At 39.0% G+C, this 25,624-nt stretch overlaps 1 protein-coding gene across 2 annotated transcripts in view; it reads left to right on the plus strand.

Annotated features, from left to right (window-relative positions):
* Positions 1-566: 566 nt before the first annotated feature.
* si:ch211-106h4.4 (MAM and LDL-receptor class A domain-containing protein 1) overlaps positions 567-25,624 on the plus strand; it is a 52,077-nt gene continuing 27,019 nt past the window's right edge. The window contains exons 1-27 of one of the 2 annotated variants that reach the window (XM_056477204.1): positions 567-678; positions 7,324-7,455; positions 7,629-7,757; positions 7,843-7,942; positions 8,179-8,341; positions 8,456-8,699; positions 10,111-10,233; positions 10,521-10,648; positions 12,587-12,821; positions 12,904-13,175; positions 15,036-15,126; positions 15,295-15,435; positions 16,148-16,273; positions 16,756-16,883; positions 17,428-17,596; positions 17,674-17,793; positions 17,876-18,033; positions 20,825-20,920; positions 21,024-21,114; positions 21,200-21,322; positions 21,469-21,571; positions 21,688-21,838; positions 23,890-24,103; positions 24,274-24,400; positions 24,513-24,642; positions 24,735-24,813; positions 24,914-25,078. In XM_056477204.1, coding sequence (XP_056333179.1) covers positions 588-678; positions 7,324-7,455; positions 7,629-7,757; positions 7,843-7,942; positions 8,179-8,341; positions 8,456-8,699; positions 10,111-10,233; positions 10,521-10,648; positions 12,587-12,821; positions 12,904-13,175; positions 15,036-15,126; positions 15,295-15,435; positions 16,148-16,273; positions 16,756-16,883; positions 17,428-17,596; positions 17,674-17,793; positions 17,876-18,033; positions 20,825-20,920; positions 21,024-21,114; positions 21,200-21,322; positions 21,469-21,571; positions 21,688-21,838; positions 23,890-24,103; positions 24,274-24,400; positions 24,513-24,642; positions 24,735-24,813; positions 24,914-25,078 — 3,829 coding nt within the window. In that variant the 5' untranslated portion in view covers positions 567-587. The remainder of the gene's footprint in view (positions 679-7,323; positions 7,456-7,628; positions 7,758-7,842; positions 7,943-8,178; positions 8,342-8,455; positions 8,700-10,110; positions 10,234-10,520; positions 10,649-12,586; positions 12,822-12,903; positions 13,176-15,035; positions 15,127-15,294; positions 15,436-16,147; positions 16,274-16,755; positions 16,884-17,427; positions 17,597-17,673; positions 17,794-17,875; positions 18,034-20,824; positions 20,921-21,023; positions 21,115-21,199; positions 21,323-21,468; positions 21,572-21,687; positions 21,839-23,889; positions 24,104-24,273; positions 24,401-24,512; positions 24,643-24,734; positions 24,814-24,913; positions 25,079-25,624) is intronic. The other variant, XM_056477211.1, reaches the window with a different exon arrangement.

Below are 25,624 nucleotides of genomic sequence, written 5' to 3' on the forward strand. Positions count from 1 at the left end.
TGGAGGTGATGCCTTCAAGTATCCAGTAGTGCTTGCTCAATGCCTCTTTAATAGGTTGACGTCATGCATGGTTATGTTTTACAAGCACTCACACCAGCACCATCTTTTCTGATGGACAAAGCCTTTTATTTAATCTTGCATTACGTTACGCTATTGACGTAACTGCATGAATAAAAGTCCAGTCTAGGTGGTATGCAATTATGTTATGACAGAACCAACAATTATGCAGGCTTAAGAGAGCTTTTTTTATTTATTTAACAAACTTCTTTACAGGATGTCATCTTATTTCCTGAAACTTTCTACATATCTTCAGGTTAAGTCAATGAAAAATCATTCTGACCAAAGCAAACATTGTAGATCAGTTCTTCAGCAACTGTTGGAATGCCATTAGTACTGGCTGTAATAATGCGATACCGTCTGCTTTTTATCTGGCCTCAGGAAGTAATAAAAAGCAGGCAGATAAAAAGCAACGTGAGGTCGTTGGGTCCACCAACTTTAACACGCACTGATAAGCATCCCTCATTGCAAATGATCTAGATAAAGAATGATCTCTAGTCTCTGTGACATGTTCCTTTGACTGCACATTTATGCACTGCCAACAAGAGCACAGTAATTCAAGGAGGAACGTCTTCAACCACTTTCTTCTCAAAATGAGAGGACTGATTCTGCTGCTTCTTGGTGAGCCCAAGTGTTTTCTTGTATCAGTTTTTAAATGGTATAGGCATGTGTTTTAATTTATAACCACGAAGGCCAAAGACAAGGTCAGGATGGTTATCAGCACCTGCCACTTACTGTATGATCTGTAATGGTTGTTTTGCATGTATAATGTGTGGTTTTATGAAATCCTTTACATAAAAATCTTGGGTAGCAGTTGAAACTAAACATTTAAACAGTTTTCATTCATGAATCAATCAGAAAAACTCAATAATCATGTTTAAATGCTTTCAATTTATATGTGTAGACAATTTTAAAAGGTGCATATTTATGAATTTCTTAAATTAAATGGATTACACTAGAAACTGGAGTAAAAGCAACCCAAAGTGCCCAGGGTACATAGATTACCCCAAGTGGCATTGAGAATGGGAAATGCCAAGAGTGTGCAGATGTTTTCAAGGCAGAGGTCACTAATACAGTATATAGACTGTTCTTTGTGGCTTGATTAATTATACCTTGTTGATGTCAGAGATCAGAGGAGAATAGCTCCTGTCAGCTAAGAATAGCAAACAATTGGATTCAGTTTGTAAATGTAATGGTGTAACTGATGTATTTCTTGACACACTTATTTGTATTTCTGGGCCCGTTATTACCAACTTGGCATGGTTTCAACACCACAGCCTACGTGTGTATTGTCTCTGTCCATCCCTTTATGACCTAGGTCCACATCTTGTGATGCTTATGTCTTGCCAAATTAGATTTTTTTCCTGGTTTGTGCCAGACAATGAATGAATTCAACAGAGAATTTCTTTAAAATATATTTTTTCTGTTCCTTTTCAATGTGTAGGCTATTAAAACAATTTCAAGTTTAATGTTTTGATTTTATATCTGTTCACGTGCATTTCAGGCTATTTTCCCATTTAACAATTTACAGACTTCTGATTGGATATCATGTCATTCAGTGCAATATGCATTATGAGTTTACAACCTAATTAGTACATTCTGCCTTAAAAACATGTGGTGCAACTACAGTAAGTACAAATTTAGTTACTGACTAGCTTGTAATTTCTAAGCCTCTAGTGTTGTCACGGATTGGTCAGGCTCTCACGATCCCCACTCACGAAGATCACCATCACCTGACTTCTAATGAGCACACAGCTGCATCACATTCACGAGCACCAGATAAAAGCACAGCACTCCAGTCGCTCATTGTCCGGGCTCGTCTCGACGAAAGCGGACAACTGAGCGACCACTCAGCGTAGTCATCCTCAGCTAACACAAACGCTTTACTTACCTGTTCTCTTTGTATTCCTCCTAGTCTTCCTGGTCCACCCGAATCGTCCTGTCTTCCAGTCCTTCCAAGTCTGTGTCATCCTCTGTCAGCTGTATCTGGTGTGTGCTGTCCATCCTCGTGTCTTCCTGTTACCCAGCCACGGAGGAAAAGACCCCAACATCATTCCTGATCCTCCTGGCTATCCTTCATGTGCTCCTTGTTGTCATTTAATAAACACCCTAACGTTTCCTTACCTCTGTCTCCTGTCCGCTTCATAACAGAAGCCCGGACCCATAACGACGACAACATGAGCACCCCCGATCACTTTCAAGAGCTGGTGGACCAGTTGAAGCGGATTCTACAGCCACCAGCTCCACTTTCCAACGCACCACCAGCACCGAGCACTTCCGCCTCCACAGTTTCTTCTTCGGCCCTTCCTTCCAGTCCCATGGCCCGACCAGCGCCCTACTCAGGCGGAGCGGGGGAGTGCAATGGTTTTCTGTTACAATGTTCCCTCATATTCGAAATGCAACCTTCTCTATATCCCACAGATAAGTCAAAGATCGCCTACATCGTATCACTACTCTCTGGGCCTGCACTTAAATGGGCTGAGACGATCTGGAACCAAGCCGGGCCGGTCATGAATTCCATCACTACCTTCACGGAGTATTTCAAAGAGGTGTTTGGACGTTCTGATGGGGAAGTAGCCGCTGGAGAGCAGCTGTATCATCTAAAGCAAGGTACTCTATCTACACAGGAATATGCTCTCCGGTTTCGCACTCTAGCAGCTGCAAGTGGATGGAATGAGAGATCGTTGTTGACCACGTACCGGCTCGGCTTGGAACCCACTCTCCGAATCCAGCTGGCCACATTAGATGATACTATGGGTCTGGAGAGATTCATCCAACATTCTCTCCGATGTTCCGATCGTCTCCGTTCCTATCAACAGGACACCATCACCCCCTCGTCTGCACTCCTCCAATCGCCTGAGTCAACAGCCTCTCCAGAACCAGAACCCATGATAATAGAGTCTGGAAGACTGACATCAGCGGAACGACAGAGGAGGCTGACCCGGGGTCTGTGTCTATACTGCGGTGTCAGTGGACACACCCGTATGGAGTGTCCCCTTCGTCCCATTCGGACTTCAGTGAGTGTATTCAGTACGAATATTGAACAATGTAAACCACTTACTACCACCGTACAAATAACTACTGCCTCTATTTCTCTCCTTGTCACAGCCCTCATCGACTCCGGGTCAGCAGGGAACTTCATCTCCCAATCCCTCTGTCGTCAACTCCACCTACGTACTGAGGCGTCCTCGCATATATACCAGATACAACCGATAACCCAGTGCACTCGATCTTCGACCCGTATCCATCGACAATGCGAAGACATCCTTCTTCAAGTGGGGTTGTTACATCAAGAGAGGATTCAATTTCTGGTTCTGGAGGGTGCAAATATGGACATCATTCTAGGGCGCCCGTGGCTGGTGAAGCACGATCCCATCATCTCTTGGGGCACAGGAGAGATAAAGAAATGGGGATCTGGATGTACACCTACCTGTTTTCCAAATCTCCCTCTTCAAGGTCGGAACCCCATTTCTTTGTTTACAACATCGGTCGAGAGTCCTCCTGAGAAGCAGTCTATCCACATTCCTAAGGAGTACAGCTCCTTTCATGATGTCTTCTGCCCCAAGAGAGCTTCCCAGCTACCGCCGCATCGGCCATGGGACTGCGCGATCGACCTAGTTCCAGATGCCCAGTTGCCAAGAGGTAGGATCTACCCGCTCTCGCTTCCAGAGAATCAGGCAATGGAAGATTACATAAGGGAGGCTCTGAGTCAGGGGTACATACGTCACTCAAAATCACCAGCCGCCTCAAGCTTCTTCTTTGTGGCCAAGAAGGACGGAGGGCTGCGTCCATGCATCGACTACAGGGTCCTAAATAACGGTACAGTAAAATACCGATATCCCCTTCCTCTGGTACCAGCCGCTTTGGAACAGCTCCGAGAAGCTAAAGTCTTCACTAAATTGGACCTCCGCAGCGCGTATAATCTGATAAGAATACGTGAGGGGGACCAATGGAAGACAGCATTCGTGACCCCTACTGGCCACTATGAATATGAGGTCATGCCTTACGGTCTGGTCAACGCCCCCTCCGTATTCCAAAACTTCATTCATGAAGTCCTCCGGGAGTTTCTTCACCACTTTGTAATAGTGTACATAGATGACATCCTCATTTACTCCCGGAGTGAGGCCGAACATCGCCAACACGTTGCGGAGGTCCTACACACATTGAGAGAACATCACCTCTACCTCAAAGCGGAGAAATGCTCATTCCACCAGAAGTCGATTCATTTCTTGGGATACATCATTGACCAAACCGGTATACGTATGGATGGGAAGAAAATTGAGGCTGTTCTATCCTGGTCAGAACCCACTTCCATTAAGGAGCTCCAGAGGTTTCTTGGGTTTGCTAACTTTTATAGACGGTTTATCAAGGACTACAGCAGGATTACATCACCTCTCACTAATCTCCTCAAGGGTAAACCCAAAGGACTGGAGTGGACCAAAGAAGCAGCCGCAGCCTTCCGCCTTCTTAAGAAGGAGTTCACAAGGGCCCCACTCCTGACTCATCCTGACCCAAATCTTCCTTTCGTGGTGGAAGTGGACGCATCCACCACCGGCGTCGGGGCAGTATTATCCCAACATCATGATACACCGCCCCGACTGCATCCCTGTGCCTATTTCTCTCGGAAGTTGAGCCCGGCGGAGCAGAATTACAGCATAGGAGACAGGGAGCTTCTAGCAATCAAGCTAGCCTTGGAGGAGTGGCGTCACTGGTTGGAGGGAGCCAAACATCCGTTCCAGGTGATCACAGATCACAAAAACCTCCAATATATCAAAGAGGCCAAGAGACTATGTCCACGTCAAGCCAGATGGTCACTTTTCTTCTCACGTTTTGATTTCTCCATTTCCTATCGTCCAGGACCCAAGAATCTAAGAGCAGACGCTCTCTCTCGTTTACACGAGCATCACGATCATGAAGAACTCCCAACGAAGATTCTTCCCGAACACATCTCCATTTGTCCGATCACCTGGAACGCTCCTCCAGTCGTTGCCACTCCGGAAGCCCCTGCTCCGCCGGGATGCCCTCCTCATCGGCAGTTCATACCACCTGAACACCGGGTAGATCTGATCCACTCCTTACATACCTCGCTAGGCACTGGACATCCAGGATCAACAATACTCTCTCGCTAGTATCCCAACGATTCTGGTGGCCAAACATGGCAAGGGATGTGAGGCAATATGTTCAGGGCTGTAAGGACTGTGCCCAATCCAAGAGCCCACGTCATCTACCCGCTGGAAAGCTCCATCCCTTGCCGATTCCGAACCGTCCCTGGTCACACCTAGGAGTGGACTTTATCACTGACCTCCCCTCGTCAGAAGGTAATACCTGTATTCTAGTCATCGTAGATAGATTCTCAAAGTTTGTCAAACTAATCCCTCTGAAAGGTCTTCCCACAGCCTTTGAAACAGCCGACAATATCTTTAATCAAGTCTTCAGGTCATTTGGTATTCCAGAAGATATTGTGTCGGACAGAGGTCCACAGTTCATCTCACGTCTATGGAAAGCCTTCTTCAAGCTCCTAGGTGTGGCCGTCAGCCTCTCTTCTGGATATCATCCCCAAACCAACGGGCAGACAGAGAGGAAGATTCAGGAGGTGGGACGGTTCCTGAGGACCTTCTGCAGTGGTCACCAGAGCTCCTGGAGCCAGTATTTGGGCTGGGCAGAATATGCCCAAAATTCACTGCGGCAACCCTCCACCGGACTCACGCCATTCCAGTGCGTCCTGGGCTTCCAACCACCGCTCTTTCCCTGGGATGGCGAACCATCTGATGTCCCCGCAGTGGATCACTGGTTCCGGGAGAGCGAGAGAGTCTGGGACGAGGCTCATCAACATCTGCAGAGGGCAGTCCGTCGAAGCAAGGTAACCGCCGATAGAAGAAGGTCTGAAGAACCCAGATACACACCCGGACAAAAGGTGTGGCTATCCACCCGGGACATACGCATGCGACTGCCCTCTCGCAAGTTAAGTCCCCGATTTGTTGGTCCCTTCACCATCGTGGAACAGGTTAACCCCGTCACCTACAAACTACAATTACCCTCTCACTACCGTATTCACCCTACATTCCACGTATCACTCCTGAAACCCTATCACGATCCTGTTCTTCCCTCCACAGAGCCTGACCACGAAGAGGAACCCCCTCCTCCACTGCTCCTAGAAGAAGGAGCCGTCTACGCAGTGAAGGAGATCTTGCGTTCCCGACGTCGTGGTGGCCAGTTGGAGTACCTGGTGGACTGGGAAGGGTACGGCCCCGAAGAAAGGACATGGGTTCCCAGAGCTGATATTCTCGATCCTAGTCTCATGGTGGAGTTTCATGAGAGCCACCCTGAGTTCCCAGCGCCTAGAGGCAGAGGGAGACCACCACGGCGTCGGAGGTGTCGGCCCTCAGGAGCGGGCCCTGGGGAGGGGGGGTACTGTCACGGATTGGTCAGGCTCTCACGATCCCCACTCACGAAGATCACCATCACCTGACTTCTAATGAGCACACAGCTGCATCACATTCACGAGCACCAGATAAAAGCACAGCACTCCAGTCGCTCATTGTCCGGGCTCGTCTCGACGAAAGCGGACAACTGAGCGACCACTCAGCGTAGTCATCCTCAGCTAACACAAACGCTTTACTTACCTGTTCTCTTTGTATTCCTCCTAGTCTTCCTGGTCCACCCGAATCGTCCTGTCTTCCAGTCCTTCCAAGTCTGTGTCATCCTCTGTCAGCTGTATCTGGTGTGTGCTGTCCATCCTCGTGTCTTCCTGTTACCCAGCCACGGAGGAAAAGACCCCAACATCATTCCTGATCCTCCTGGCTATCCTTCATGTGCTCCTTGTTGTCATTTAATAAACACCCTAACGTTTCCTTACCTCTGTCTCCTGTCCGCTTCATAACAAGTGTGGAGTTTACGTTTCAGTTTAGGCAACAACTTAAAAATAGCAGGTGCAACCCTAACCAGAAGGTTCAGATCATAGATGTGCAAAAAATCTGTAGCAACTGTGTGATAATATTATGTCAAAAACCTCAGATGAATATTTCCAGCACCTTGTTAAATAATTAAGCCAGTTGTGAAGGTAATATTCCCAGCTGTATTAGAAAGGTGTACCTAACATGTAATACCTGATGAAAGCTGATGCATCTAAACCATTTGGTCAAAAATTATATAAAGATACATTTGTAAATGCATTGTGCATTTTGTTTCACAGATGTAAATCCAGAACTTTCATAGTTCATAGTTAATCCTTGTTTTTTCTAAACTGCATACTATGCATTTTCTTAGCAGTTTCGATGGTTTTGGCATCTTGTCCTGATGGCCATTTCCAGTGTATTGATTCTCAAGACTGTATCTCTAAAGAGCGAGTGTGTGATTTCCACATTAACTGTACAGACGGGTCAGATGAAGAGTTCTGTGGTACAGTATTTTACCGCATTTTCATCTTGTATAGTAAAAAATGAACAGTAATCATGTACAATGATATCATTTCTTAATTATAATAAGCTTTGCATGCAAATAAATAATAAATTATATCCTTAGAATACAAATGCAGTACCATGTTCACAATGAACTATTATCTTTCCTCACAGGCTCCTGCAACTTTGATGAACATGCCTGTGGATGGATTGACTCAAGTAGGGATGAGTTTAAATGGCGGAGAGAGATGGCAAACATCAGTGCGATTCCTGGTGTGGATCACACCACAGGATCATCTTGGGGTAGGCCTTTGGACCACAATAATCAAGCTGACATTTGTTTGATGTTACATACATTTTGATATTTACATTTCTGTGTTATGTACAGGTGGAGTTATGCATGTAGAAGGTGATGATCCAAATTTTATTTCTGAAGCAATCTTGGAGCACACACTTCTACAGGCCACTGAACTCGGATGCAAGCTAAGGTAAAGAATGAGCACATCTATCTATCTATCTATCTATCTATCTATCTATCTATCTATCTATCTATCTATCTATCTATCTATCTATCTATCTATCTGTCTATCTGTCTGTCTGTCTGTCTGTCTGTCTGTCTGTCTGTCTGTCTGTCTGTCTGTCTGTCTGTCTGTCTGTCTGTCTGTCTGTCTGTCTGTCTGTCTGTGTCTCTTATATTACACTGTTGATTTACTTTATCTTTCAGCTTTTGGTATCATCTCCATGATGCTGTGAATATCTCTTCCCACTTCACCCTGAGTTTGACCTCTAACACAAAGACTGTAGAGTTATGGTCTATTAAAAAGGGCCAGACTAACGGTTGGGAAAATGCTGGCTTGTTAATCGGTAATCGTGCTCTGGGCTCAAAGGTAATGCACAGTCAGTCTGCTTGATAGCACTAAATAGATTTTTGGATGTTAATTTGTGCTGTCTTTACAGTATGTCATGTTGATGGTTTTTCTAAATCCTTTTCCATTTCATAGCTTGTATTTTCTGTGGATCCTACATACATTGGAGCTCAGGATATCATGCTGGATGACATTTCACTGACAGACTGCGCAGAGGGAGACGTCCCTGCCGACTCAGACCAGCTCAGCTGTGACTTTGAGAAAGACACTTGTTCTTGGTATCATGACCTGTCGACTGAAATCACATGGAGGAGAGAAGATGGACAGAAACCTTCCTTTGGTTATGATGGACCTACACATGATCACACCACTGGCTCTGGTAGATACACTGTAAAAAAATGCTGGGTTCCACACAATCGATTTGTGTTGGTACAACATGAAGGAATTAAGTTAACTTATTTTTTTTACAAATGTAAGTGGATTGAACATAAAACAATTAAGTTACCCAAATGAAATCTCAAGAATTGTGTTGATGCAATCATTTGAAACAACACAAGATGAATTGAATTGAACAAAATATTGTTCAATATATTTTTAACAGTGTTTCATATACAGTTGAAGTCAGAATTATTAGCGCCCTTTTTTATTTTTTTATTTTTAAATATTTCCCAACTGGTCAGCGCCAGTGGCGCAGTGGTTAGTGCGTTGACACATGCACTCCGGTGCTCATGGCGAGTTTGATTCCGCCTTGTGGTCCTATGCTGATCCTTCCCCTCTCTCTGCTCCCCATGCTTTCCTGTCAGGTCTCTCTACTTTCCTATCCAATAAAGGTGAAAACCCCGAAAAAATAATAATAAATAAATAAATATATATATATATATATATATATATATATATATATATATATATATATATATATATATATATATATCCCAACTGATGTTTAAAACAGCAAGGAAATAATCACAGTATGTCTGATAATATTTTTTCTTATTTGTTTTATTTCGGCCAGAATAAAAACTGTTTTTCATTTTTTTTAAATCACTTTAAGGTCAAAATTATTATCCCCTTTAAGCTATTTTTTTCGGTAGTCTACAGAACAAACCATTGTTATACAATAACCTCCCTAATTACCCTAACCTGCCGAGTTAACCTAGTTAAGCCTTTAAATGTCACTTTAAGCTGTATAGAAGTGTCTTGAAAAAGATCTAGTCAAATATTATTTACTGTCATCATGGCAAAGATAAAATAAATCAGTTATTAGAAATGAGTTATTAAAACTATTATGTTTAGAAATGTGTTGGAAAAATCTTCTCTACATTAAACGGAAATTAGGGAAAAAAGGCAAACAGGAGGGCTAATAATTCTGGGGAGCTAATACATCTGACTTCAACTGTATATGTAAATATATACTTTTGCGTATGGGATTATTGATTAGGCTATTTTTACAAGACAGATTCTTACTTGTGCGAAGCAAGTGGCAAGAAAGACATTTTAGGAAAAGTGAAATAAGGGTAAAAAACAAAAAGAGTTTTTTCAAAAGTCGTATCTCAAAAAAACAGACAACATGGGACTGTCCTGGGTTCTAGTCACCCTAACTAATGTTCAAAAATGTTTAATGTGCATAAAAAAATGTTTTATGTGTAAGTTAACAGACTCGTTAAGCTCAAGAAAAATGTTTCTTCATTAATGATTCAGATGTCTAAATATATGTTTTCATTTATAAAAAAAACACTCTTGTAAAATGTTTAGTTGCTAAAAAAATGAATTTCACTTTTTGTTTTGTGCAGGCTATTTCGTATACATAGGATCACTTCGGTCCTCCAAACCACCTCAAACAGCCAGACTGATCAGCTTTCCACAGCAGGCCAAATGTGTCAGCTTCTGGTATCTAATGTACGGTGGACGTATTGGTGAGTCAAGATGACATCCATCATTCTTTTTGAGGATGTTATGGATTTAAAAGTGGACGATTCATAAAAGGCTGTGTGTGAAATATTGTTCTCCTGGAAATTATGCATAATAACGTAACAAATGTTTAATGTATTAGCCTATACTTACAATTTTACAATAACATGCTTAAAAATGACTCATGTGAACAGTACAAAACTAACTTATCATATATTTATGTTACAGCATATGTGTGCAAGAAATATTTACAAGCAGAAAGAATAATCCAGTGTTTCTGTGGCTGTTTAAGGCTCTCTCAGATTCATCATCAAGCATGCTAATGGAGAACAGACTCTTATGTGGATGAGGACAGGGAATCAAGGCAACAAGTGGCGTTTTGTGGACCTCAGTTTTGCAGACAGCGAAGAACCAATTCAGGTACTGAATCACACACACAATAACTGTATTTAAAAGCATGGTAATGAAGCACATCTGATCTTTCTGTGAATTTTAAATGCAGCATTGTTATCCCAGTCCCACAATCTTTCTGCATCCTTCCATTAAGTTTTTCATATTGTTAAGTATATCCTTGTCTCAACACACACTCTTATTCTCAAACACAAGACACACTTTTTATATAGATGCAGATTGTGGAGCTTTTTTTAGCCAGTTGTACATCCGTATGTGTTGTTTTTAAGAAATAAAAAAATCATGATGCAGCATTTATTAATTTATTTGCTGAAATATGTAAGATTAAATATGAAATATAGTGTTTAAATTAAATGATAGTATATAAATTATATTGTTTTACAATAATAATAAACTTATCTTAACTATATATTTCTTATAGTTATTACATGGCTCTCTGTAATACTTGATTCTGATTGGTCAATTATGATATTGCAATGTATGTTATTCCGAGATAACCACTGATTAACTCAGGGTCATCCAGGAACTTCAAATCATCTTTCACGCCGCTGTTATTGTTTGTTTGGTGTCATCTTGTGACTGAATAATTAGTTTAAGGTCAAGGTCAGCTTTATTTGGATAGCACATTAAATCAGCATTAATATTGACCAAAGTGCTTCACAGACATGGCAAAATAACAATGTTTAGGCTGCTTTCAGCTGTTTTTGATTCTGTCAGCTTTATAATAAATGTCTGATTGTTTACTTTTGGGTCAACTCAAATAGCCAAGTAATAAGTGAGGTAATGCTAAAAGTAGGCCCATGTGCTTTTTAGAATGCCTCATTTAAACTCTTCCTACATATTTTTGTACATTTAGAAGAACTATTACTATTAACGTTTGGGTAAATCATGTTCAGTTTGTAAAAACGTTCTTCATATGCAGATGTCATGCTTACATTTGTACACACACAAACCTAGTAATTGAGACCCAATGGGTTTTTGTTTTTGCCCAAAAAACAAACATTAAATAAATAAATTAACAGAAAGGTATGATAAAAGGTATAATTCTTTAAAGCATTTTGAGCTAAAACTTCACACACAGCCTATTAAAAACAGTGAGGTTTCATGAAGTGTCTTTGTGTGTAAACAATGAGTACGTTTACATGGACACCAATAATTTTAATATGATCAAGACAACACTCTGATTAAGAGTCGACCATGTAAACATCGATTTTTGATTCATTTCGTCCGACTGAAGTCATAATCGAACTAGACAGAAATCGGATTAAGACATGGGGAATACGCCAATTTTAGTCGCATTATTGAAGTGCAGTACAGACATGTAAACGCCACAATCAAACAATTATCATCGTGTAGGATTTTCACCACATTTTGCGACAGGATATTCTATATACACACTGCTGTTTGACACTATTCTCTGCACCTACCGAGTCAGTAAAGGACCACAGACACACACACTGTAAAATGGGGAGTTTTTTTCTCCCATTCGGCATGCGTTATCAAATGCCATTAAAACAACACTCTTCTAGCAGTTCATACTTGCATCCAATGTCTCGTTTGTCACAGGGGGCATGCATGAAATGTTCCAGAATGAAAGTGAAAGTACAAACTAAAAATGAAACACCCGAAACTACATGAAACTCCAGAGGAAACATGGATAGTGCTGTGACGCAATGACATCAATCAAATTATGTTCTATAACATGTAAAACGGGATCATGAAAGGAACATTCAAAAACCAACTCATGTAAACACCTTAATCATATTTTGTCTTATTCAGATTAAGGCAAATAATTTGATTACTGATGTCCATGTAAACATAGTCAATGATAGCAAAAGCATTGCCTGATATTTGGGCTGTGAGGCAACAAGTAAGTCTAAGCTTTCAGATGCAGCATCTACGGTTGGATATGTGTTCATTTGTGTTCTCACTTATTGCATCCAATAGTTCATGTTTGAGGGCATCCTGGAAAACTCTGAAGGCTACATCGCCATAGATGATGTGCAGGTGTCAGGCAGTATAAATGGCTCCTGTCCAGCTGAGCGGGAGTGCACTTTCCAGGGCTCTCTGTGCGGCTTATCATCTGACCCTACAACTGATTTTACTTGGATCCGAACCAAAGGAGAGCTGTCCATTGACACCCCCAGCCCTGCAACGGATCACACTTTAGAGACTGATAAAGGTCTAAATGTTCACCTCAGCAATAGCATAGCATATTAAGTGTTATATATTATGTGCTTTATAATAGCATCTTTTTTCAATAGGTTTTTACTTGAGTGCTCAGCTCTGGAAGAACCCCAGTGGCAGCAGAGGCAGAATGATGACAGAGGTCAATCCACCGACATCTGAACACGGAGAGTGTCTCATGTTCTGGTACCATATGAATGGGAAAGACGTGGGTTCTCTAAACATCTACGTCCAGGATGTGCAGAGTAGCAGAATATCGCAAATGTCAGTGTGGAGTGTGAATGGAGATCAAGGGCAACAGTGGAGACATGGCAGAGCAACAGTCATAAGTCCCCACAGCCCATATAAGGTATGAAAAATGAGTTTAGTAATTTTGTGTTTGTTGCATTGTGCTTAGGATATGTTATCATCTGAGATGACATCAAGAAAATAATATAACCACACTGTTTTAACTTAGCCTATATTTGCAAACTTTTGACTTTTAAATGCAGGTTTTTGCATGCATTAAATAATTATGCTTTTAATAATTTTCACAGATCTGTGTAAACAGTTTGACAATGGTGTCATCTGTATGCACAATCTTTCTCTTGTTTTTTGACCTTTCTATTATGTAATTTCAATTTCAGATGTTTTAAGTCTTAATTGAGAATGAAATGCTCTTCTGATGAGGATTATATGGTAGTTTCATGATCAATACATCAAAACAATATTAATTGGGAACAATAAAGATACTATATTTGGTGAGCATATACTTGTTCTCTTTTATCATCACAAGTGATGTTAGAAATAATGGTAGCATTTTACTTTAGTTCATAAGACTATAATAAAACTTTATATTCATGACATGACAAATGCCATGAATATGAGTTTATGCATGTTTATGACAACTGTCATGTAATATTATTATTCACTCAGTTATGCCATTTTAAAGGCAAAGATGACATTGTTTGAGATGACCTTGTTATGACAAGTTTACATAAACAAATGTCACAACCTGTCTTTGTCATTCAATTTACCTTTATTTGTATAGCGCTTTTACAATGTAGATTGTGTCAAAGCAGCTTCACATAGAAGATCATTGTAAATTAAAACAGAGTCAGTCGAGTTTTCAGTTTTAAGTTCAGTTTAGTTCAGTTTAGCTCAGTGTGGTTTAATAATCACTGCTGAGAGTCTTAACACTAAAGGGCAAATCCATTGATGCGCAGCTCTACAGATCCCGAACCATGCAAGCCAGTGGCGACAGCGGCGAGGAAAAAACGTCACCAATTGGCGAAAGTGAAGAATTGAAAAACCTCGAGAGAAACCAGGCTCAGTTGGGCACGACCATTTCTCCTATGGCCATATGTCTTGTGTAGAGATGCAGTCTAGGTGCCGGAGGCTTGAGAATGCTGGACCTTCCGACATTACCTAGACAACATACCTTGTCATAAATCAGCCATAAACATGATAGTCATGAGGTCATTATAAATGTGTCATGAATTTTATACCAGCTTCATTAATATTTTTCTTGACCTCTACTACAGTGGTAAAAATTGAATTGGTACTAAAATGAATTTGTTAAATATCAACGACATTGTTATAAAATAAGTATTGACACTTTGATTGAGAAATTTCAATGACGAATTCAGTTTGTTCCACTGAAAAAATATCAGAAAAACATTCATGACATATAAAATGACCTCTTGACAATAATGTTTATGAGAGATTTATGACAAGTTATGTTGTCTTGACAAAAACACAGACAGGTTTTGTTGCCTTAGTAATGTCAAGTTGTCAGAACAAAGACATGTCACTTTTCCTGAGTGAATGCAATGACAGTCTGCAAAAGCATGCATTAACACTCTTTGATATACATGACATGTGTTATGATTATAAAGGTGTCATGACAGTTTTATGAATACTCCTTTCAAGTAAAGTGTTACATTATTCCAAAAGAACAACATGTGTAAGCCATCTATTCATCTCAATTACAGTTGCATTGACCTGCATGCAACCCTGGAAATTAAATGGCCGTAACACTATATTTGTGCAAACATGACTAATGTCTGTTGATGGAGAAAGATCAGTTTTGCTCATGTTATGTTGGTGTAGTTATGGCATCTACTAGCAAAGATTCTTTTCTTAAGCTAACCAGTCAAATATGTACATCAATTGTGCACTGTGACTTCTCAGATTCTACTAAGCTTCTGGTTTTCTGCTTTGATACCAGATCATATTTGAAGCAGTGGTTGGAAATGAGCGAGAACATGATATCGCCATTGATGACCTAACAATCCTAAATGACCATTGCCCACCTCAAGGTAAGTGCTTGACATTCATAATCACAACATTATTATTATTATTCCATTGGTGCTCAACTTAAAGCAATGAAGTAATTTAATAACTTGCATTGTCCTCAAAAAACACTTAAATCATTTAAAACAAATGACATGCCATCTCAATAAAGTGGTGTGTTCTATTGTCTTCAGGGTATTGTGATTTTGAGATGGACATGTGTGGATGGGTGAATACTCGTGTCAATGACTCCAGTGATGACTGGAGCTGGAGCTCTGGAACAAGTGCTAGTTCAAATGCTCCTAAGGTCGACCACACCACCAACACTGCATTGGGTAAATATCAGCAATGAAATCAAAATGATTTCAGAATATTTTATTATTAACCTTAATGTTATCTATAAGCTAGTATGCTACAAAACGAAGCCACAATTCACATTCAGAATATAAATGCAAGCAATGCTAGGATTTCTCACTTCAGCCAATATGGATTCCTTGTCAAATCAAATGCTTTCTACAATCTGAATTAGAATCTGGTCACTTGTTTACACATTTATATCTTTAAAGATCTGTTACATATTTAATTTAACCTCTAATGTGTTACAATGGAGATTAAAATATAGAGCAATTAATGACCACTTGAACTGTGTTTATTGTTTTTATCAGAAATAAGGTATTCTTCATCATTTAACTTAATTATGGATTAACCATGATAATAGATTGATTATATTTGATATAACCAAATAACCATTGCTGTCAAAAATAGAATGATCACAACTTCATTTTCTGAAGGTCACAGCAGTCAAAAATTCATAAATTAATACCATTGAACTATCAAATAAATTAAACTCGTTTTCATCATTGGAGTAAATGTTGGACTAGTTCTCTGTCCACACAGCATGCTCCTCTACAAATGTTTCAGTCCAGATGTAGTGTTACTTACAGTATTGCCCTTTGAGAATCAATCATTAAGATTTAAACAATCCCTTCTGAAAAATCATTTCTAAGTACAGAATGTTCTTGCATCCAATTGTTCTCCTTTATTCAGGGCACTACATGGCCTTTGACAAAAATTTGAATGGAAAAACGTTTGCTCATCTCGAGAGTGAGATGATGGAGCCTGAATCTCATGGATGCTTGGAGTTCTGGTACCACATGTATATGTGGAGCTCTGGTGAGTATCTTCATAGAAGAACTGAAGGTGATTTTACACTTTGCTTTTTGAAAGTTTGGCCTGGGAACCTGGCACAAGTTCTTGTAATGCTGCAATTGATCTGAGTTTTGCACCAACAACAAAGTAAAGCAAATTGGTCTTGGCCTGCTCGAAAATGAATCAGAGCCATCAAACCAAGCTTTAATCCAATGTACGATGAGCTGTTATGTACTGTATGTTGCATAAACAGCACAAGTGTTTGATTTTTTTAGTGGTTTGTTGGCTATAACATGGAACAAAGATGAAATGAAATGCCTAACTTATTGGGATAATCACATTTCACACACGTGTCATAGCCTTAAAGGGAAATTATATAGATATTTGTATCAAACAATAAGTGCCTTTGTGTAAAATCTCTGATCTAAAATAATTTATCAATGGCTTGGTTCAATAAATAGGCTATTTTTACAGCTAGCTATTTTATTTTAATTTTTTTATTTCAGATAAGATCAAACTAGCAGTTTATGTGAATGAGTCTGGCTCTTTACACTGTCTGTGGAATCGAACTGGCAATCAGCAAAACATGTGGCACAATGCCACTGTAGACTACAAATCATCTGAACGACACCAGGTGAGAGAATAATGAACAATGAAACGTCACACTGTCTGTCTGATGAAAGATTTTTAGTTGAAATCATGGACCTAAACATATAAATATCAGCACATTGAGAGTAAAAAAAAACAAAAAAAAACAAAATGAATGTGCATTGCTCCAGATAATACATAGAGATGTTATCGAGCAAAATGTTTGGTCTGCAAAAAAATGTGATCATTATTTATAACATTATTACCTTGAATACAAAGCCTAAACAAACAGTTCTAAGCAGTCCTTAGCTCCCTGTCACATAATCACACGTCAAACTCGAATCAATCTTTGAACAAACTATGTACTTTATTATATACTGTTGGTTGCTGGATGACAAGTAAACTGTAGATTAAAAGTAATTTTCCTGTATGTTGTCGGGAGCCACGAGTATTAGTTTTGTTTAGCCACAATTCTTAACATGCCGGTAGCTGTTGAATTGCATGTTTTGAATTAACAAGAATTCAGTAACTTGCATCAATGGATCATTTTAGGTGAACTATTAGTTTAAACTTCATTGTTTCACCATTAGATTGTGTTTGAAGCTGCGAGTCGATATTTAGACATAGGAACCATTGCTCTGGATGACATCTATATCAGAAGGAATACACACTGCTCTGATCTAACCCCAACAACACCCGCACCAACAACCGAGCCCACTGCTCCACCTGCATCCTCAATGGACTGCGACTTTCAGGAGGGTAAGACTTCAGTGATCACTGCATGGATGCACAGTATTAGGAGCTTTCTGCTAAATATTCCAGGTGTCTGCTTACAGGATTATGTGACTGGGTCCAGGAGACAGAAGATGAATTCGACTGGACCCATCAAATGAGTGGACATGTGAAAGATCCATGGCTAGGGCCTTTATATGACCACACTGTAAAAAATGACAGGGGTATGACTTGTTATTTGGCTGTATAATAAGCAGAGCTAGTGGAGCTAGTCTAATGTTTTGCCACACATCTTCACTCTTGCAGGTTTTTATCTAATTGTAAATATGTCCGGAGAGCATGAAACCAGCGAGTCAGCTGTCATTTCAGCCCCGATGGAAATCCAGAGCTCTGATGTCTGTGTTGGATTCTGGTACTACATGTTAGGACCATCTGTTGGAAACTTCGATCTGCTTATTGAGACGGTACATTCAACATTTCAGTCATCTTAAACTTCTTTGGACATTCGATGTTTGTTTTTTAAAGAGGCTAGATGTAAAGAAATTCGCATTGTTCATCAGCAACAATATAAGTAAATTGCAGCAACTTATTGCTCATGCTTGCAAAAATATTCTGTTCATAAACATCCAATCCGTGCTGGGACCAACATTTAGATGAATATGTAAATTTGCTCTGTGTACTTGCTTCTTAATGACATAATAAATACACAAAACAGCTTTTATGAAAGCATAAATTCATGGATATGTTTGGACAAGCTTTAATATTCACCAGCATCATGTTTATGTACAAGGCCATTAAAATGATATTGTTAGGAAAGTTTGATTATAAAGCTTGCTTGCGTGATTGCTAGCGTGATCTCTGCTCTGTAAACTTAACACTTAGAAGTTTAGTCAAGTTATTTTTTCTGACATTTTAGTACACAGGGTATATGCAGGAATCCTAAAGGTAATTTCAATCCCTTTTTAAGACTTTTTAAAGATCTTCTGAGAATATTTTAACACCTCATCGCCACTTCAAATTCTAATCAGTACCAAACCTTTAACTTGTTAAACAGTTGTTAATAAACAGTTGTAGTTAAATAAATCAATGGAGCACAACCATGACACAGAACTCAGATAAGCTCAGAAGAAACAAAGCTTGAAAGAATAAATTACACGGTTGTTTTCAGCGACAGACTTCAGCCATTGTTTAAACTCATATTTCTCTAACCAGGAATACACAAACTGTGTAATGGAGGAGCTTGGCTGGATGCGCCCTCGGCCGAACCAATCGCGTGGATCGAGCACGCCATTGTTAATATTAGGAGTAAAATAAATATATTTATGCTTTTTTGGAGTCAGATACTATGAACAACGCTTGAACAAAATTTAAGACCTCGTAGAAACGCAATTAGGACTTTTTAATACCTTTTAGGGGCCTTAATTTTCTCATAACTGATTTATCAACTTTTAATACTTTTTAAGACCCCGCAGACACCCTGGTACACTGTAAAAAATTGCTGTAAAATTTACAATATTACTGTCAATTTTGGTAGCCAGTAATACTTTTAAAATTTACAAATGTCCTGTAAAACCACAGCACAGTTGTAATTGTTAAAATGTTGCCAGTGATGCTGTAATAATAGCCAGTAATACTGTAAAAATTACAAGCTCAAAGTAAATTTTACAGTATTATTAGCAACCACAATTGCCAGTAATATTGTACATTTTACTGAAATTATTTAGCGTAGTTTGAAACAATATACTGTATTGTATCAATAAATAACAGAGATGATTCTGGCAGCTAAACTGTTTTTTATCATAAATTACATGACCACCATGTAATATATTATTTTATACCAAAAATGTCAATAGAAGTCGAATTTTGAAGATCAGTAGTTGTCAGACCAAAGATCTAGCTTCCATAACAACATTCACAATTGTAGATGTATTCATATGTAAACTTGCTGTGAATTCAATTTAGGATATTTAAATATCTTTTTAGAAAGATGCATGTTTGAAAGACTTTCTAATAAAAAATATTTGTAATCGAAAATACAGCAAAGCTTTTTTAACACAACGCATTACAGAGTTTGTTTTCATAGATGTATACACTAGACATCGCATATGGACCCTGAGCATGCATCAATACTGCCGCCACATTTGTACAGTGCTCCCAAGACAAAAGTCTATGAACCGCACTAGTCAAGACTAAAGCCAATCTGAAGATGCTGGACTTTTTTTTGCTGTGTACGGGTGTAGTATTGAGCAAACAAACAAACAAAAAAAAAAAACAAAGCATAAAGGCAGAACATTTCATAGCTAAGATTTAATTTTTTAAGTGTTTGTTTGTTACGAACATTTGTGCTCAACAAGTACCGTTATTGATGATAACTTAATTCTCTTACTGCATTGACCATAAGGCAAAGTAGCACCAACTTGCACCAAATACTAGGCTTATGCCAGTTTAGTTGAATAAAATCAGCAAACAATGCAAATTAAATATGACAACAACACACTGATGCCAGAAACTTATTATTATGGCTAAGTGAAGTAACGGCTAGGTTTTTAAGTAACTTATAAGGGTACCTGAAAACATAACAGTGGCTGCGCCTCAATGTGCAGATTGTTCACCCTAAATTATTGAATATTACAAATATTATATACCATTTAGATCAAAAAGGGTGATGTGCACATTGAGACGCAGGGATATCGATGGTTCACACGAGTCGTTCATAACAGAGATTCATTCACAAACGAATCGCTCCCTCTGTTAGAATTAGAAGTGAAAGTAGGAGAGGGGGTGTGTTTCAGGACATGGATTAGATCAAATTTAACAAGAAGGGAGGATAATACAGTACATTTCCATGCACACAAACACATGCTCTTTGACTGCAATGCCAGTGTGATCGCTTATGCATCGATGTAGAAAAGTGATGTAAAATGATAGTTTTCGTAATTAAATAAACATTTGCGTACTGACCACTGGGAAAACTTCAGATCATAGATATATGTATATATGTCTATATATCTATGGCTCCGGATGACCAGTCCTCCACTGCTCTTTGCTCCCACATTCATTTCAAAAGAGTGCTACCCTGTACTAAAATGGCGGCTCTATTAACGCATTCCTTCCAATAGACAACAATAGCGTAGGTGACATCTAATGTAAATGTCTATGGTTTGTTTTAATGTAAAAAAAATATAATTTTGTTAGAACAAAACATATGTATTGTTGTATTTGTATTGTTGAATTCTACGGTATTGTTGGTTTCAGAAAACAATGGAAACTATCATATGGACAAGAAAAGGCTCGCAGACATCTGAGTGGCTGAATGCACAAGTCTCCATCAGTACTACTGATGTTCATCGAGTAAGAGAGGCTTACTAACATCTCTAAATCTCAAACCACACTCATATTTATTATTATTATTATATATTAACCAGCAAAACAACATGACTGTCACCTTGTTCAGGTGAAGTTCTCTGGGAGCAGAGCAGCAGGAAACAGCGGCTTCGTAGCTATTGATGACTTCAGAGTGACTGCAGGAGCCTGTGTGGAAAACAGTGAGTCAAAGTCTTTTATATATACATAATTCTCAAACATTCTCAGCCATTCAAGTCCTTCCTCTGTGATCTCTGTCTCTTAAAGGCCCATGTGGATTTGAGTCTCCTTCACTGTGTGGCTTTGAGCCCGATGTGACCGTCAGCTCTGCCTGGCTTCATGTTGATGGTACTAGTGGCTATATTGACCATACATACAGGACTGAACTAGGTGAGTGAACATGCCACTTTAGTTTTTTTGGTCATGTACTGTAATTTGTCACCTCTTCATCTGTTAAGCTGCTTTGACACAATCTCATTGTCAAAAGCACTTTGAATTGAATTAATGACCCATGTTCTGTGCTTGTCACACAACAGGTCATTCAATGGCTGTGTTTGGGGCCAAACTTGAAAAACCAGAGGTCTCAAACCTTTTGACACCAGAGTTTAGCCCATCTGCAGAGTCCTGTGTGCAGTTCTGGTATGTTTGTGAACCAATAATCTTATATTTGTCTATTAAAGCTTCAGTTTGGTAGTTTTTCCTCCAGCTCAGTTACAGTTGGTTCAGTAAGATGTTTTAATAGAGGCTGTTTGTAGGTATCGGCTGTCTGCAAGCTCGGCTGATTCACTCTCAGTACATGTTCTTCTGAATGGAGAGCTGAGTCCAGCACTCTGGTCTCTTTCTGGAGTGGCTTCTGATAGTTGGGAAGTGGCAGAGGTCACAGTATCGTCTCCCTCCAAGTTTAGAGTAAGTTCAAACTATCTTTTCTTTTTTCACATCATGCTGGTATCAACCTCGCATGATGTGAAAATCTTCTGCGAAACCCAAGAAATATTGAAGTCATACAGTAACTTTGCATGAAAAGACTAAAATGTAAAGGTATAGACCATTAAAAATAGCATTTTTGTTATGATTTACTCTGTTAAAGTAAAAAATTGGCGAAATTATGACTTTGTATGAGAACCAAACCAAAACATTTTAAAGGGTTATTCACACTGAATAAAAATTCAGGCATCATTTACATAACGAAACATTGCATGACTGAATTGTCTTTGAGAAACCACAAAGGACAAATCTAAAATTCTGATGATAGCTTAGATTACAACAGGCCAAAATTCTGCTCTCAAAATGGAAAATTCTGGCATAATTTATTCTCACTCATATCATTCAGTCAAACCTTTGATTTTTATTCTTCTGTGGAACACAAAACAAGCTATTACGAAGAATATTAGTGTCCAAACCATTTATCGATAAGTTGTTTTCAGTGGGCATTAATAAATAGTAACAGTAAATTAGTGATTTGTTAAAGGGGTGGTCCACTACAATATCATATTTTAAACTTTAGCTCATGTGTAATATAGCTTTGTGAACATAAACAACATCTCTGAATGTAATACGCTCAAAGTTCAATGCAAAGGGAGACATTGGATTTTACAGAGTTAGCTTAGCAAAGCCTACAGCAAACGAAGTTTGGGGACTACAAAAAAAACATTCAAGTTAATGATATCATAAATGCTTCAGGTTAAGCGCATTACACCCTGCGCAGCAACAGGGCGTGGGCAGAGGCGCTGTATTGTTTCAGCAGTGAAAGCTAAAATGCTGTTTAAACGCTGCTATTTCCACAGAGCTTGTGCTGTTTCTGTATTTAGGGTTTCAAAGAACACGACACAAAGAGAGAAGTGCTTACAGTTTAATTTTAATTATGTTCCAGAGAATTATAAAAAATATATAGCTCTAACATTTGACAAAGGAGAGCTTCCAGAATCTCTCTCAGTTCAGTGTTGGATTCAGCTAAAAACTCCTCCAACCATAATAGAAGTAGTTGTGGATTGTGACCCACAACCTGTAGGTGTTTTTATTTGTTAAAATTGATCTATTACATGTTTCTAGCTTTAACTGTATGTCGTATCAAGGAAGTAAACAAGGATGTAAACAACGGGTAATGCTGTTTGGCACCATTAACAATTTAGCTACAAATTCATATTTATCCATCAAAAATCTTCACCAGCGCTGCAGTGTCTCTGTGTGACTGCTTTCTCTGCATTCTAATAACTCAAATAACAAACTCGCAAAAGATATGAGAACGTTTCATATTACTTACACATGCGTATTCCAAATATGTGTTAAAGACACTTGTCAGGTGTTATTTTAGAGAGCAGGCATGAGGTTTAGCTGTGTGCTCATCCTTTTTTCTGTCTGATTCAGCTACTGTTAACACAGTGCTAAAGCGCGTGCTTGTAGGGGCGTGATGTGGTGACAAGGAGCCGATCCGCAATTATCTGCGATTAGCACAGTATGTTAGTTGACCAATCAGAGCCTTTTGTGGGTGGGCTTTTCAGAGGAACTAGGAAATATGACAGAGGTTTTCATGTTAGCTGAGTAGCAGTAAATAATCAAAAAAGTAAAATATATGAAAACATAAGGTGATTTTCTACAAATGAAGCATGAGCACACATTGCTTTGCATCTTATAAACACTACCAAGCCTTAAAAATACACTGTGGACCACCTTTAATGAATTAATCATTTGAATGCGATCTTTTCAAAGAATCAGGTTACAAAGCTGGTCTAAATAATTTTTATCAAAATCCTCTGTTCTGCCCCTAAAAGTAGGAACATCATTAATATGTTCTTTACTCGGTTACTTGAGCTTTTCTTAGCCTTTTCAAAATATTAGTTTGAAAGTAACAAATAAACAGGCATTACAAGTGTAATTTTTTTATTTATTTTGGAAAAAGGTCTGTTGTATGTTTTGTAGTTTACCTGGAATGTACTTTTTTTTTTGGTATTCACAAACAGGTGGCATTCAGAGCAGAGCTCAGTCCAAACTCAAAGTCATTTGTTCTTCTGGATGATGTCTCAGTTAAAACAGGAGCTTGTTCCCCAGCAGGAAGTTGTGATTTTGAGTCAGGAAAGTGTACATGGGTGAATGTTGCTAATGGACATGACTGGATTCATGCAGACGGTCATTTCAGAGGTCCTCTGATTGATTACACTACACGCAATGCAGACGGTGAGGACTAAAGGACAAACATTTAGACAAGCATGAGCGGAGCATTAGAGTGTGGCTATTGCGAATATTTGAATATACATGCCTACTAAAATTGCAGAACAGCCAGTGTGAAAAGGCAACACATGAGGATCAATGCTTTGTTTTGTTTTGTTTTCTTGTTCGTCTTTCAGGCAAATTTCTTTTGAGCCCATCTCAGAGGTACAAGCAAGGCCACACGGGCAGATCTGTGCTAATCTCAGAAAGGATCCAGTCGTCCCGTGACTCTTGTTTTGAATTTTGGTGCTATATGAATGGAAGGTCTGCTCTTACTTGCTTTCCCTTTTTTTATTAGGTTTTGCTCATGGGTCTCTCTTCCACTATTGTCAGATGTGATTAATGCAGCAATTATAGTGTACTTTTCTATTGGCAGTGACCCTGGGATCCTCAAAGTGCTATTAGATTCAGGATCAACAGAGCAAGAGCTGTTGTTTGAGACACGGGTCACTGGGAACGACTGGAAAAATGTCTCCATAACTGTGAATGAGACCAGACCTTTTCAGGTGTGAAATACCCGTCTGACTGATTTCACTGTAGTGTATTCTATATATTTCTGTGTAATCGTGCCACATAATGTCTAAACCTGGTGTATCAGATTCAGATAGAGGCTCAGACTGGCAGTGAAGGATATATTTCCGTGGATGACTTTAGATTGACAAATGGGCCTTGTAAAGGTAAAGTAAATCATATTTCTAATCACTAATAAAATGTTTTATTGATGATGAAGTGAAAAGGGTTTGTATCAAGTATGCATTGTTTTCCACTGACATTCAGACATCGGCGTGGAAGGTGGAGTGTTTATTGGGTGCGACTTTGAGACAGACAGCTGTGAATGGACAGATATCAGTGTTGGGCAGTTTGTTTGGGAACGGGATCAGAATGGTACAACCACCGCCAACACTGGCCCATCAGTGGACCACACTACTGGCACAGAACTGGGTAAAAAAATTGAGCAGAACAACTATTCTGAAGTAAAACTTTTTGTTTTTTGTTTGTATGGTATGATCCATATATACACACTCTTGAAGTGTTTTACTGAGGCTGTATTTATTTTAAAAAGATAAATAACATACATGAAATTTATAACAATAATCTATATAACAGTCTGTTATACTGCATATTTTTGTAGAACACATTTTCTCAGGATTCTGAAAGAATAGAAAGTGAAATCGCATAGCATTTATTTATGTTGTTTTGAACAAATCACTTGAATTAAAAATTCAATGAATCTCTCATTCAGACCAGGACTTGGTGCCGCCTACTGGTGGCTTTAGTGTAAAAGACGCAAAGCATAATAATAAACATATATAAATCAATTTATAAAGACATTTTGAGGTGTTGCCACGACAGAAATCACCAATTTATATTTTCATATGTTTTTATTGTGGCATTTTAGACCAAATAACATGCCACACAGGGTTTTAGGGGGCACATATTTATACACTTGCTAAATATTTTTAACCCCTTCTTAAAGAAAACTGTTCC

This window comes from Danio aesculapii, chromosome 2 (assembly GCF_903798145.1).
Source record: "Danio aesculapii chromosome 2, fDanAes4.1, whole genome shotgun sequence".
Lineage (NCBI taxonomy): Eukaryota > Metazoa > Chordata > Actinopteri > Cypriniformes > Danionidae > Danio > Danio aesculapii.